Below are 16,039 nucleotides of genomic sequence, written 5' to 3' on the forward strand. Positions count from 1 at the left end.
TCAGTGTGGTTCAATTTTTTTCTTTGTAGATTAATATTGAGTCCCTTCCCTTACAATGAAATACACACCATGACATTACTAAACTAATAACAGTATTACAATAGTAATACATACATTTATTGATGATTTATGTAGTCTAAAACAATATAATATTGGCATATTAGTTGCTTGATATAAAATATCAAGTTTAAAGCTAGGGCCAAATTAGGTTAATTAGATGGTAGGATAATTGTGTTTCTATATATCTTTGTATGTTTGGACTTCCACACTTAAATCTTATTCCATAAAAGGGGACCCATGACCCACGACCTATTAAACTCTTGATTACATGATAAGAATGAGATATTTTTAGTAACAAGTCAAATTATGCTATTGCTATCAATTATGTAGTTTGGAGTCAAAATCATTGACCCATGTTTCATGAGTATTATTCCATACATTCTAATGAAAGATGAGATCTTGTGAACCACTACTCATGAAACATGATAAATGAATATAACTCATCATCAAATTATAAATAAGAACGACTTTTAACTGATCACAGATTTTAAAACTATGCACAACTACATTTACCACTTACTCCATAATCTCCACAATAACCATGTTCCAACATATTATGAGTAAAAGTGCCCCTTATCACAAACTTAATCCCAAAAAAGAGCCAACACCTCATCCTTAAGGGCTTGCATTTTCCTTTTTAAGAATCAAATTTCCCTAGGGAAACATACAATATGACGTAGATGTATGGATAATAAATAAGAGACTAAAAATATTAGGAGTTTTAAATGTGGCATAAAATAGATGGTTCTTTATGAAGACCCTTAATAATTGGTTATAACTCATCATAGATTGGACTTTGGTGTTGACGAGACTAGCACCTTACACCAAGAGATGTAGGATAGTTACATTAAGTGGTAGCAAAGACATCTTAAAAGCTAAATATCTAATCTTAGTATCTTTGAGATCATCATAGATATGAGTAAGGCCAATATGGTCATAACACTAATATGATTCTTTGGCAAAGTGCTTGGTCTTCCATTTCTTCATAAAACTCTACCTTGTAACTATGAGGAATTTGTCACCTTAAGCTCATTTTAACATTAACTTCTTATTTACTTGTGATTTATTTTTTCTTTTAATTATAAATTTTAAAGATATAATTTTTATTATCTTCTTAATCTTCAATTTATAAATAAGTGGCATAAACTTGATAAGAATGATAGAACAACTTTATCTTTATAATGTTGAGTCTTAGCATTAAAAGATTTTAAAAAAAAAATGCAATTAGATGAACAAAATTGAATTTCATATATATATATATAACTTTTTAAGATAATAATGTAGAATATAGATAATGATTTATAATTTATATTACCATATAATTAGCATATTTCTATTACTATATTTCTCATTTGAAAATTATAATTTTCAACATAGAAAACTTCTAAATTATAACACATACGATCATTTTAAGCAAATCTCGCCTAAAGCTTTCAACAACCCATTTTTAGCCAAAATTTGTTGCTGAAAATTTTCTTGAAAGTCCTTATCATCAGGCAGTTACCCGTTGCGAGCGAAGCAAACGAATGCATTTGCAATCGACCACTGAAATTCACTCTCTGTACCACCGTCATTGCTTCAGGAGATTCGAACGAGGAGGGAAGCTCAATGAGATATTTCTGCCACATTGATATTTGCTGCATCTATCATCATAAATACAATCGGAAATGAATGTGTCGAGTTTGTACTTAACACTTGGTATCTCGCGGTCTGATGACATTATGCATGCGAAACAAATTTGAGAAATACAGTCTGAAAGCAAAAGCAAAGGCGGAAGAAGCAAAAGAAGGGAGAAGACATGAAAGAGGTGGATGAGCTCAAGAAGCCCCTGACATTAAAGATCTTTGCCCTTCTCCTTGTGTTCACCGGCTGCTTCTTCCTAGGCAAGCGTTGGGTAACTGAATATGATCAGGTATTAATTGTTAGTGCTTCATCTCGAGATTCCGATACAGTTTCCAATTATGTCTCCAGATCTCCTTCTGTTGTCCTTGTCCCTAATGCGACTCGAAACTATGACCTCTCAGCTTTAAACATTACCACAAACCCTCCATACCCTACCCCTCCTTTACGCTCCCCTTCTCCTCCTCCCCCGCTTCTATCACCGCCTCCACCTCCGCCTCTTCCCCCGCCTCCACCTCCGCCTCCGATCTCCACCACTCTAGGCGTCCTGGGTCCTGATGGGGTAATGCAGACCGATTTCAAGATCGGCACTGATGATGATGGTGATGACATTGATCTTGATTCTGATCCAATGGGGAATACGTCTGAACCATTGGAAAATGGGTCGCCGAATAATGATACAAGTTTTACCACTTTAGACATGGGTGTTCCAAAATTCGATCGCTGTCCTGCAAACATGAGTGAGTACATTCCATGCCTTGACAACGTGGATGCTATCAGGAAGCTCAATTCTACGGAGAAAGGGGAGCGGTTTGAGCGGCGCTGCCCTGACCCAGCTTTACGATTGCGCTGCCTTATTCCAACTCCAAAGCACTACAGGGCTCCAATACCGTGGCCTAAAAGTCGTGACGAGGTATGTCGTTATTTTATATCGGCTCTAATTTGAGAATGGCTAAATTTCCAGAAAGCTAATTCGCAAATTTGCTCACTTTCAAAAAATCAGTACACCAGGCATATGAGTTTTTTTTTCAATGATAAAGAAAGAGGTACCTTTGTTGTAATGTAATAAATTTGTAGGATTCGCCAAACTATGAGTACATTAGCAACAAATTTCTTAACATCTCTACAATATACAAATATTTGTTGGATTCGCCAAATTTGTAATGTATTAGGAAGAATGTAGTTGCATAGAGGAACGTAAGCCGGCCAAACTTTCTCTATAATTTTGTAGGATTTTAACTGCTTGAGTCCCTCGAGCTAGGTTGCTTTTTCGTGAATATTAATATATTTGTATGGTAAACGTCCCGAAATAGTGTACGATCGTTATGACGTACTTCGGTTGTTTATGGACATTGATATACTTACAGTGAAAAATTCTGTAACATTGCATCTTATTTTGACCTACACTGATTACTTGTAGGCAGGCACTACAGTGACGTTTCGAACACTACATATACTTCATAGGCTGCTTTGTGGACCTTAATAGAATTACACTTGACAGTCTCTGGAAACACTGCACATACATGACCCACTTTGTTATTTGTTAATACTCCTGTGATTACGTTGAGAACTTATGGAGGTGTCACATATCTCTTATGACACATTTATTAAAATTTCAATTCTTGAGAGAGCTTCCGGAGATGTTGCATACTCTTTCTGGTCTGCTTTGGTTAATTGTGGACATTATCATAATAATGTTAATAGTTCTGAGTGCTGTGTTCTTTATTAATTATTAGTAATTCCTATTATTTTAAGTTCTTATCTGGAATCATTCCTCATAAGAAAAAGGGATGAAAATTTTGCACAGAAAATATATAACATTGAACATGATACTCCATGACATATGCCAAAAATTTAGAGAAAATGGATTTTGTTTTGTATTCATATTTTACAAAACCACATGCCGCATGATGTTCCTTTCACAGTAATATAATGTCTTTCATTCTTACTTTTGTTCCTTGGATGGTGCAATCAATTTCAGTATTTTCAATCTGATAAGCAGGTTGCAATGTTAAGAGTTTGTGAGATTACTCTCATGCGTTTAAAATATTCTGGGCCTGGAGTTGATCTAGGGAATTTTTTGGAGGGATGAGATGCAGTTTGCCAGTATGAAATAGCTTATTTAAGACATTTGTCTGGAAATAGCAATTTGTAATCCAGTAATATTGGCTCAAGTGGAAATTTCGAATGTAAAATGTTTTGATTTCTGACTATCATACCTAAAGTATTGGGGTTGTGATGCAAGTAGAATAAGACTTTGACCAGGTAAGGTCACAATTAACAAGGGTAAGCCAAGACGAGATTTGTTTCCCAAGTCTCCTAAAGGTTGAGACCATCAAGTAGTTTGAGTATAGGTGCTCACAACTTCACCTATCACTACAAACTTACCTATTTCTGCAACCCCACTTATGGCTGCACCAAACTTGTAATGCCCCGCCCGGAGATCCTTGGAACACAAGGATAAAACATGCACTGAATAATTTTTTTTCTAAAGATAAGTTACTTAACAACAATATATAAAGTAACCAAGTACAAGAATGAAACATCTAATCAAGATAATAAAATAGTGAACATTGCTAAACTCATATGTCCACCTACACCGACGGAAGTCTTACAAACACTTCCAAAGATCCCTAAGCGCTAAATCATAACTTACAAACCAAAGGTCACATGAATCATGAGAATACCCAAAGGAGATGTTCTTTTTAAGCACAAGGCAAAAGTTCCTAGCATGGTTAAATGTACAAGTCCATTTGCAACTAACCATAACCATAACATAATCAAGAATAATAAGCAGAGACCCTCAAACAGTCATACACAAGACGAGGGCTCAAGGTTACATCCACTCATCTACTAGACTCCATGCTGGAAGACCAATGCTGAACTATGAAATTTGGCTAAGCCTAAAATCTTGAAGCCGTGAAATTTGGCTGTCTGAATTCTTGAAGCCTTTAAATTTTCTAGAATCTTCATCTTTAACTTGAAGAGGGCTGGAACCTATCTCAAATGAATTGTTGCATATATATAAAATATATCATAAGTTGGCATTCTCTTCTTCCTTATTCCTTCTTCTGTTGGCATTCTCCTCTTCCTTCTTTCTTATACTTAAGATATATTTTATACATCCCTTGACTATAGGAAGCAAGAACTCCCAAAAGGGTATCCAAAACACCTACAACACATCAGACAAGTTGGAAAGCACCTGCTGTATGCCTGAGCAGGTTTTCTCACAGATCTCGTGCAATACTTTTCCACTATGGCCATACACTAGATATTTATATGCTAGTGCAATACTTGTTCAGTATTGTACGATAATACACGAAGTGCTCGTATGATACTTTTTCAGTATGGTACAACATTCTTCAAGAGGCAGTACAATACTTTCCAATATCGTATGATAATTTGCAAGAAGAGGTGTGATACAAGGACAACATTGCATAGAACTAGCAAATGGTTGCCCAAAATTACTCACAAGGCCAAATGGCCAATTCAAAAAGCAAGTAGGGTTAGAAACTCCACACTGGGGAGTATCGGAACCACCATAGTGGAGGAGTAAACACTTGAAAACATATCCAGAAGATCAAATCGTCCTAATAAACTAGAACGTTGAAGCAAAGACATCTATCCATCTAAACCATATCATCAATATACAAAAAGAGCATTAACATCATCCCTTTGAAAGGGAAAGAACACACATGTGAAATAACCAACTCAATACAACTGTGCTTGTTTCCTCCCTACCATAATGGCATCATGAGACCTCAAGGGCCCTAACCATACCCCCAAGCATGAATCTCAAATTGCAAACAAGATAGTTGGAGTTGTCAAATGAGATCGTTCTTACCAATAACCATACATTAATATCACATGAATTAAGAAACATCTAACATGCTGATCTACCAATAACATCACAAATCCAAAGCAGTGGTAAGAAATTTCAGCTAAGCAATAGGATACAACATCATAATAAAGGAATGCATCAAGTAACATACTAATCATCATCTAAACACGATATCAAAGGCATCCAAAGTAAAACATAAATGAAAGAACATGTTTCATATGTTGATAAGGCGGTCAAAGAGTGCAAGAAAGAACATGAGGATTTACAGACAAAGTTTAAGCATGTTTTCAGTGCTTATGAAACTCAGTCTAAATTGAGTGCTAACTTGCAAACTAAAGTAAGTTTGTTAAATCAAAGAATAGTTGAGATGGAGACAGTTAAGAAAACAAGTATAGACGAACGTACTTTGGATACACAGAAGTACCAAGTGAATATCTAGCACTGGCCTCAAACTGGAAGTAGACCATCTTTGTACATCGGTCCCTAGGAGTGGTATAGGTAGCTACACCTCCCAACCACGTGGTACCTGTAGGCCCACACTTGCCGTGCTCATGGAGATAATGACCTGATGACAATGACATAAGACAATCACCAATGGTTAACACACATGCCAATCAAGTATGATACCAACATCTATATGATCATGAAGATAATGTATCATGAAGATAATGTAGTACATCAGGTCACTGGTCAGACCCACTAAAGATAACTATGTAGGGACTCAAGTGGAGTGTAAGTCACTTGACATCGGAAAGCCCAAGCTAAACTGGCATGGTCAATCAACTCCCTTAGGAGGCCACATACCCATTGTGGTAACATCAACTCCAATAGGAGGTCACGCACCCTTGTACGATAACATCAACTCCCTCAGAGGCCATGCACCCTTGCCCTTGCATAGTATGGTAAATCAACTCCTCGGTAGGCCACATACAATACAAGTATCTCTTATCTTATCGTTAAGTTTTATTCCCATTAATTAATTTTGATTATCACTTGTTAGAACCTCTTCATGTTACCTTGTCAGCCACTTTCAGGTTGGGGTACACGATAGGAGCCAGTCCATTGCCTACCCTACATACCCATGGTCATCACACGATGAGTGCCCATAGGCAATGCAAGTTCTCAACCCAACTCCCAAATGAACAATACCTCAACCGACCTATATCTAGAAGTTCGGATATCTCAAGATCCCTTCATACACACATGCATGTGCCCGTGTGTGGGCACAACCAACTTCACAAAATAATCAAGTAATACCAATGCAAGGGTTGGATATGAGAATTGCAACAAATGAAACAAGTAACAATCTCACTCAACCGACCTTGAACCAAGAGTTAGTGTTTGAGGTGAAGGTCTACCCACTTGGGTGTAGTGGAGCTTAAAGTGTAGGGGAATCAAGAAGTATTCCCATTCCTTGGCCAGAACTGATTGAGAAATCCTATCGAAGAAGTGGCGAGCTCTTGGATTTCCAATCTGTGGTTTTGGGAACCAACAGATGGGACACCAAACATTTGAATGCAAAAACATATGATTCACATGACTATTGCCCTCTCCTCCGTGTGACTCCATAGTTGCAGAGGTTCTAAGGTGTTAGTCCGCTGAAACAAACCCTAGTTACAGTCAAATGAAAACAAAAATCTCAAGATTCTATACAGAGCACAAACTTTCTACAAAACTACTTCTTGTTGTCAATTTTTATACCACTACATAACATATTAGCAATTAAATACTTGATATGGAATATCAAGTCCTCAATTCGTCTCCTCAAAAGTTAATACTCATGAAGACATGAGAATAACTCCAATGTTTCTTACACCTGTGGATACTAACTCAGCATATTGATGTGATTTGTTGGTAATCACGTAGGCGGCCTTACGCTGTTTGTTTGAGGATGACTTGGACTTCAATGGAATAATGGAGATGGTGATTTGGTGTGAATGCTAGATGGTGTTGATGGGAAGATGATGGTGGTGGAGGGTGAATGTTCTTATGACTGGTATCTTTTTAACTCTCTTCTTCAAAATTTCTAACTCCTAACTACTTGCTATTCTACTCCTACTCCTATGAATGGAAGATTAGCAAATGGATAGGGATCGAATCTAATGAAAGTTAACTAGCGGCTCCACCTTCATAGATGCAATGATTCAAAGGAAAATAAACTAATTTACCACACAAGGCTTCCCAACAAGCCGCTAGGATGCTAGTGGCCTAGTATTGATCCCTATCAAACATCTACTAATGCTATCATGCAACTATCCATCTACTTTACTCTTACTTAACAGCTTGAAATGAAATCTATTTTAGCAACTTTAAAGGAAATCTTATTCTAACTAGTGGAAGTAGAAACCATGCAACAATATGAAAACCTCTTAATCACCATGCAAGTCACAACAATGAGAAAGAAAATCGTTTTTTGACATTATCTTTGCAACAATTTTCTCCGACCATTACAAATGAGAGCAAATGGCCTTATATAGAGGCCAAAATGTACAACCGACGATAGAGATAAAGAGGCAAAACCGACGATCCAGATTGAATCTTAGAAACCCTAATTAGGGTTGCCACCCCATCGACCAATGAGAAGATGCCACCTCACCCATGGACCAATGAAAAAAGTGGAAAAGTAGCAACCAATGAGAAGGCACTAAAATGGTGGCCAATCAGAATTAAACATTTGTCCTACCCTATAAGAAAGAGAAATTGCCACTTGGGCTTACATCAAATGATCTTCTAATATAAATCTCCCTTTTTCTTTCATTATTTTAGCTAAGGCAATGAACCTAGCTAGCCTTTCGTTGACTTCTTCCATGGAGGGCAAGGTGTATGCTTTATCTTGAGCTCAGCCGATTTCATCATGCTGTTTGTTGCCTGTAGTGTCTTTTCATGGTCCTCATACTCTTTTGCAAATCCGATAAAGGCATTGAGGGAGGAAAGGGTGCCTAAATGTTTCTTCTTGATAGCAACCTTTCCTAACTCATCCACTCTTGATCCAAGTCTTGTCTCATCAATGTCCTCTTCTCTGATGTCTTCAAAATCAAGTGCCACCCCAACGTCCCTCATTATGGTTAAAATATAAGTGTCGACGCTTGGGCTGTGCTATGCAACTGCATTCTGTATCTCTTCGAGTGTTCTCAATCTGGTAGTCAAGGCAACAAACCAAGACTCAACCATACTCAATCCTCTTTCATCAACCAACTTGGTCCTTTCCAAATATGTCTCTGGTAGCCCGATGAATGCCTGTAGCCTGGGAATAGCTAAATCTTTGATTGGAAGGAAATCCTTCCACTCTTCTTCAAATACTCTAAATTTGTTTCTAACGGGCACTAATAACTGGAATGTCGAGATAAAAGAAGGCAAGAAATTTTGCCCATCTTGGATTGTATCATGGATCCAATCCCTGACTTCATGTAGCTGAGCTGATATCTCTTCTAGGTTGCTCCCGCTGTCTTGAGGAAGGGCTGCCTGGTGCAACTATTGGATAGGCTGGCAATCTCTCCAATGTTTGTTCTCAGCTTCCAACTATCCTTCCACTCTTCTTCAAATACTTTGAATTTGTTTCTAACGGTCACTAATGATCGGAATGTCGAGATAAAGGAAGGCAAGAAATTTCGCCCATCTTGGATTGTATTCATGTAGCTGAGCTGATATCTCTTCTATGTTGCTCCCGCTGTCTTGAGGAAGGGCTGCTTGGTGCAACTGTTGGATAGGTTGGCAATCTCTCCAATATTTGTTCTCGGCTTCCAACTTTATGATCCTTTCATTTGCCTTCCTTAGTCTTTCTCTAATTAAAGCTATACTTTCCTGGATCTCCTCACATTCCATGTCATCTGTGTTTCTTTCCAAATTATGCTCCACTATCTCATATTCTTGGGCCGCAATCTCATCCAATGCCTTTTTGACTGTTGGTATAGCAATTTGCTCTTGATTACCTTTGCCACCGTTTTTGCCTTTTGTTTTTGGTTCTCGCTATCACCCTTTTCTATTAATCCTTGGATGTCTTCAACTGTTTGGATAGTTACTACCTCGCCTCTTGGCATAAGCATTTGCCTTAACTATAGCGGTGTGATGCATCTCCCCAAATTTGGATTTGGTTCGACTAACAAAGCATCACCAACGGCCCCAGGTGCTTGACTTATTGCCTCAATATCAATTGGCCCATCTCCTTCTTCACTAGTAACTACTATGTCATCTCCACGTTGATTTTCTGAGAGAGGAGAGTACTCGGTGCTATTACTGTAACCACTTGACTTTGAATTAGAGCTCACTTCTACCGCGGTCCTTTGTTTACTTGTGTTATCTTCTTGGCCTCTAACCTCAATTATACTTTCCCTTGATGGCGCTGCGTACTATCTCTTTGTTGGAGGTTCCGGATGTTCTTTACTTTTCTCAACCTCCAAAGCTCTCTTTTTGCTTCTAACTATTTCTTGTTGTCAGCTACTTCCTTCACCCTTCTGTCCGACTAATTCTGTTGGACCCTCCTTTGGCTTCATCTTCTCATAAGTAAGGGGAATCCATTGACTTTGTAGCTTCCTTAAGCTTTCATTATAGCACGACTCGGTATGCAAATCAATTGCTCTTGTAACTGCCTCCAAGGAAGGATCTTGATAATCATCTCAATCTATCGGATTCAACTCTGTTCCTTCTACTATATTATAATCTTCTCTTAACACCTTTCCATTATCTTCCAGTTGATCGGGAATATCAAGGCCTCTCCATCTGATATCTCTCATCATGTTCACTGACAATCTTGAGAAAGCTAGCGTTCTCACATGAAAGTCATCCTTGGCATTGGACCAAAAGTCTTCTATAGTGGGAACATGTTTAAATGCATTTCCATGAGATACCTTGATAAGACTATTAGAATCGACTCCTTGCCTTGCTCTGTACCATCCTAGATGATACCATTCCAATTCCTTCTCCGTAGCTGCAAAGGCGACCCGATTGGGGCAACTATCATTTGCCAATTCCGAATGAGAAGGTAATTCCTGTCTTACCTTCGTGTTTCATTATTCTATCATAATGCTATTGCCTAGCCAATTCCATCAAAACTACCTTGTCAGGTGGGTATCTTGGAATCCTCTTGGGACAAACTTTGCTTCTTGCTACTCTAATGTTGGTGAATTGCAGAAATTGAATGAACCGACTGCCATATCTCTTTATCTTCGCTTCTGCTTCCGATGAGAGTCTCGTAGCAGGTGTCCCTTGTAATACCCTTACTGTCTTCATGGAAAAGGCATCACAAAACATCTTGTAATCCTTGTTGTTGTGCAAATGAAGTTGTGGATAGCATTCATGCACCAAATATTGCCCTGGCCCATCGCCAACTTCTTCTAAGGCCTTAAGTTTCAGAGTTTTATACAATCTAGCAATTAGGTAAAACATATAGGATCCCATGTAGAATTGCTTTTGGTTTTGTACCGTTCTAAGTTGTAACTCTAGATTCTTGCTTATGATCCTAGCCCAATCAAATCTTCTTTTTCCTTTTTCAATTTCATCAATAAAGAAGTACATCCAATTTTCAAATTGCATACCTTGAGCTAGGCCCATGATCTGGCTGAGAAGCACAATGAGATTGCCATATTCTGATTTGAAGTCTGCCACTGTAAGCCTTGATGATCTGGTTACTCCTTTCTTTCCCTCGTGTAGCCAATCCTGCTTTAGATGTGTGAAATAAGCTTCCTGGTTATCTTCAAATGATTTGGCTGCCTAATCCATCATTACCACTGTCATGCTCTTGTACTGGGGAATGTTAAATGCTTCTTCGATTGCTTGTCCGCCAGTATTGGCCAACACTCTCTTCCCTTCATCAAAAATGATAGATTTACTGATCAGATAAAACCTGGATGCACACTCCATAACCAATTTTGGACAAGGCAAGGTGGGAGGAAAAGCTGCTGAGTGTACAATTCCACTTTTGTATATCTTCTTTGCCATGGGGGATTGTCCTTCCTTTATCTATATCATATTTACTGTACCGACACTGGTATCAGTTATTTGTCTCGTTTTCAAGAAGAAAGTTGTTTTGGGCATCATATCCTCTTTGTCTTTCTTAATATTTGTTCCCTTAGGGTTCTTGCTTGCACTAACATCTACCATCCTAAACACTTATTTCTGCCCCTTCTTTCTAAGTGATATGGACTACCCTTATCGATCTCCAATCTTCTTTCTATTGATGGATTCTACACTTGTTTCTGCCTCGCCAAGTCCTATCACTATACTTATCAATCTCCAATCTTCAACCTAAGGTGGGACTAACACTCATTTCTGTCTCGCTGTTACCTTAGGATGGATTACACTTATATCTCCCAATTTCAACCTAGGGTGGTCTAGCTTATGTCTGCCTCTTCAAATGTCCTATCATGGATTCTATCCTTATCAATTTTCAAACTTCAACTTAGGATGGGATGATGAAGTGGTGGATGATGAATGCAAGAAGAACCAAGAGAAACAAAACTAGACAAGAATGAAAGAGAGAAATCCGTTTAAGGACCCCTTTCAACTCTAAATGATTTGAAGTTACCTTTACCAATAGTCGGGTTTTCTTTTGGAATTTAGGATCAGACTCAAGAATTTCAAATTCCTTGCAAATCTTGATGCCCTAGCTAAAAAAAATTAGAATTTGGCCCTCTTGAAATTGTCCATGCATGCCACAAAAATCAGACTTTACCCCTTGTTTTCTTCTTCAAGCAAAAATCCTCCAACCTTGGGAGAAACTCGCAGCCTGTAGAAGATGTAAGATCAGACCTCAAAATCACAGCCCTCTAGCAAATATGAAATCAGACTTGAACCATAACAAATCTGCCCCTCAACTTTGCAATTCTGAAAATGTCTTCTTTTGCCACAACAAATCGCCAAGAATGGAAAGTGCAGATCCAAATTGCCTAAGAGGAAAAATCGACAACACCATGAAAATCTGCCTTTAAAAATCGTCCAAAAGTGGGAAATTCTGTTTTTATCCAACTCGCCCAATATGGAGGATGTTCTTCTTGACAAAAATTGCTAAATCTGGAATAAAATCAGACTTAGATCATGAGCGGTCTGCCCTAGAAGGAAATTGCCAAGTATGGGGAGTGCAGATCTGCTCTTAATGAATCGCCAAGCATGGGGAGCCGCTTCAAATTATCTTTAAAAATTGCCAACACAATGCCAATTTGCCCTACCTGGAAAAATTCGCCTAAAGAAAATGCCAATCTTCTTTTGCAAAATCACTCAAGGAAGAGCAAATCTGCTCTTAGTCAAAATCGCCTAAGCACCAAAGAGGAGTGAGGAATGAAGAGATAAGGGGAGAGAGCTATCTCTTATACCCCATTTGCTTATTCTTCCTAGCTGGCTGACTAGGACCTTGGGAGCAAAAAAAACATTAATTAGAACACAAAAGTGGCCCCCAATTAAATGCTGAGCCCAAAATTAATTTTGCGAAGATGAAATTTACTTTTTTTAAATTGCCAATTAGACCAAGATTGCAAAAATAAAGTAAATAATGCCTTGAAGATGCTAAATGTTTCCATTTAATGATGATTTAGTAATTAATATATTATTAAAAATCGAATTTTGGCTAGCCAAAAGCCATTTTTTCAATATTAAATTACTAATTTCATTAAAGACTTAAAAATTCCAAGGCAAATTTAATCCATTTAAAGCCAATTTTTGCAATTCAATTCAAATCGATTTTGTTAAGCAATTTTAATTTTTTAACACAAATAAAATCATTTCTCTAGAGTCTAAAATCGATTTTGCAATTTGATTTCATCATCATAAAATTAATTTTTTCACCGGGAAAAATTCAAGATTTTCCAAAAAACTTAAATTTAACAATTTTTTTTTTTTTGAAAATTATTCAAATTTATACAATTATATCCAAATTTTCAAAAAAATCGTCTAAGTATAAAATTTACAATTTTATCCTGCCAAGTGTTGTTCTTTGAAATTTGTTCGGCCTAAGGATGAAATTGGTTGTTCTGGAAAATCAAGTTGAAATCGGGTGAAAATAAATCTAGCCCTCTCCCTTCTGGCCTTGAAGGTGTCCGAGACTTAGAATTTTCAAAGATCGAATTAAAATTTTGGACAACTTCAAAAAAAAAGTTTGCTAAGGCGGTCCGAAAAAGGGGGTCCCCAAAATTTTGGGGCGATGGTGTGAGAACCTCACAACACTACTGTATTAATGTAACTACAATGGATAAAATGCAATGCAAAGCATCCTTTATCCATCCTTAACGACAAGTAGGCAAGTATGAGTAAAATGCCAAGAAACAGTGAGCTTACTGGTAAGTACAATGCGGATTTCCCACCATAATCATAGTCACATTCTTCATTAACCTTTTCAAATGTCTTCCTCAGTCTGCTTACAAGCATGCCAGATGGCCTTTTACCTTCCATGAAGGCATCTCCATGAGCAAAGCAAAAGGTGACTGTTCACCTTCAAGAAATTGCAAAACTTGCAATTTTGCAACTTTGCAATTTTGCAAATGCATTTTTCAATCCAAACGAAATGGGACCCAAACAGATATGATCAATGGGTCACAAATCATACCAAGACCTAAAATTTCATCACATTCCTAAATTTGAAGAATCTTCGACCTTTGACTGGCGTTGACCCAGTTTGACCAATTGGCTAACATAGCCTTATTGTGACCAAAACATGAACAAATGACTTCAAATCAACATGATTGGACTGCACCACATTTCTAACATTAAATAACATCCTACTATTAACTTACACACCAAACTTGAAGGAAATGGTGTGGGGTCTCCATGTTGCTCCTGCACCATGTTGTCTTTGGACAAAAAGAAAATCACAATTAGTTCTTTCAAATTCTTGTGAAACTAATAAGCTACAAGATTCCTGTTTTTATTTTTTATTTTGAGCTGGTGACTTGCAGGGCTCAACTGCTCATATAATTTACTCACTAACTATATGCATCCAAATATCACACTAAAGGTTGTAACGGTTTCATCATAAATAAATAAGGTCCTGCTGATCTGGGGATTCTCAAAAATATCTTTAGCATCAATAAATGCTAAACCGTGGATGTGTCCAAGTGAGGCATACCAGCATCCATCCAGATAACCTTGCAGTACTACATAGGTATTTTTTTCTTTCAACTCAGGTTCTAAAGAGACTACTATCTGGGTAAGTTATCAGGTCTTTGTATTTAGATGCTCAGGCTGTCATTTATAGAGCTACGAAAATAGTGAACATTATAAGTAATCAAACATAAACATATTTCTCCAGTAAAATAGAGGGCTTTTTTGTTCCTTATGGAATGCATTATTGCAGTTCTAAACATGCACTATGAATTAACCTGTGCTGAGATTTCACATTACATAAAGGCTACAATAATTACTCTGTTTCTGGCTACAATCTTCTATGTCATTAGACCATAGTTACAGGGAGATGGGGGTACTTGGAGACGTCAAAGGCTGGTACTGGTACGGCTAATTATCACAACATAGAACTCTGAAAATAAGAACAGTAAATCAGTCATACAAGAACAATAAATAGTAAAGTAATTTCTATTTTAGACCATTACAATAACAGGAAATCATTCATACGACTGTTTATATCCCTCTCAAAAATTCTACACCGTTAGTACATCCAATTATAGTAAGTTTGCATTGGTTTTTGTCTCATTCAAAATGTCACCATGAAACATTATTCAAGCTTATTTTAATTATTTCCTTCCTTTTTTGCCTTTCAATATGTTTTGCCCTAAGATTTCTTGCAAGAGAGGTCGGTTTCTGGTCAGGAGATTTCGAAGACGGCAGCCAAAAGAACCTTGTGCTCAAGAAGTTACTGGAAACATCTCTTTTACTATAGACATGTCTCTGTTGTCAAGACACGTTTCCAGGGGTTGGAGAGGGGTCTCTGGGTAACCATACCTAAGATGTTTTCAAGGGTTTAGTCTTTGGAAGGGTAACCGCTTTTGTTGGTCTCTTTGTGTGGTAGAGCTAAATGGATATTATAGATGATAGTTCAAGTAGTTTCAACTAAATTAGATGTATGTTCCACCGCTTTCTTTTACATAAAGAATTGAGTTATCAGAAGTAAATCATTGTATAATCAGAGGCCTTTATTGGCCTGAAGTGCTCATGGAACAACTGTTATAACATTCTTTATCTAGTTTGTATCACATAGCAAAAGAAGCAGGGTTTGATTGAATTGACTGATGAAACTATGACTATAATCTTTTGTCTGATAATCAAGGAAACAACATTAATCAATACAAGAAGAAGAAACAACCTGATACAAGGACTTCTTAATGTGAATCTCTTAATTAAGTGGCCGATCAGTAACTCAATTGAGAACTTTAAACTGGTATTGCAGTTCTGCTTTTCTGCTAGCTGCTAATGTATGTTTCAAGGAAACATGTAATTGCAGATTGGTAATAATAATTAGAAAGTTTTGAGAGCAAGAGCATAATCAACTGCAACAGAAAAATAAATAGAAGGATGGTCAGCCAATGTAGGCAAGAAGAAAAAGAGGGTGGCAGTGACATGCATATGAAGGTTACATTTTTT

At 37.4% G+C, this 16,039-nt stretch overlaps 1 protein-coding gene across 2 annotated transcripts in view; it reads left to right on the forward strand.

Moving 5' to 3' along the window:
* The first annotated feature begins 1,482 nt into the window (after nt 1-1,482).
* LOC149544213 (putative methyltransferase PMT12) overlaps nt 1,483-16,039 on the forward strand; it is a 74,727-nt gene continuing 60,170 nt past the window's right edge. Inside the window, exon 1 of one of the 2 annotated variants that reach the window (XM_089798727.1) lies at nt 1,483-2,593. In XM_089798727.1, the coding sequence (XP_089654853.1) occupies nt 1,859-2,593 (735 nt within the window). In that variant the 5' untranslated portion in view covers nt 1,483-1,858. The remainder of the gene's footprint in view (nt 2,594-16,039) is intronic. The other variant, XM_089798728.1, reaches the window with a different exon arrangement.

This window comes from Cupressus sempervirens, chromosome 8 (genome assembly GCF_028749045.1).
Source record: "Cupressus sempervirens isolate cs-2001-9-10 chromosome 8, ASM2874904v1, whole genome shotgun sequence".
Taxonomy (NCBI): Eukaryota; Viridiplantae; Streptophyta; class Pinopsida; order Cupressales; family Cupressaceae; genus Cupressus; species Cupressus sempervirens.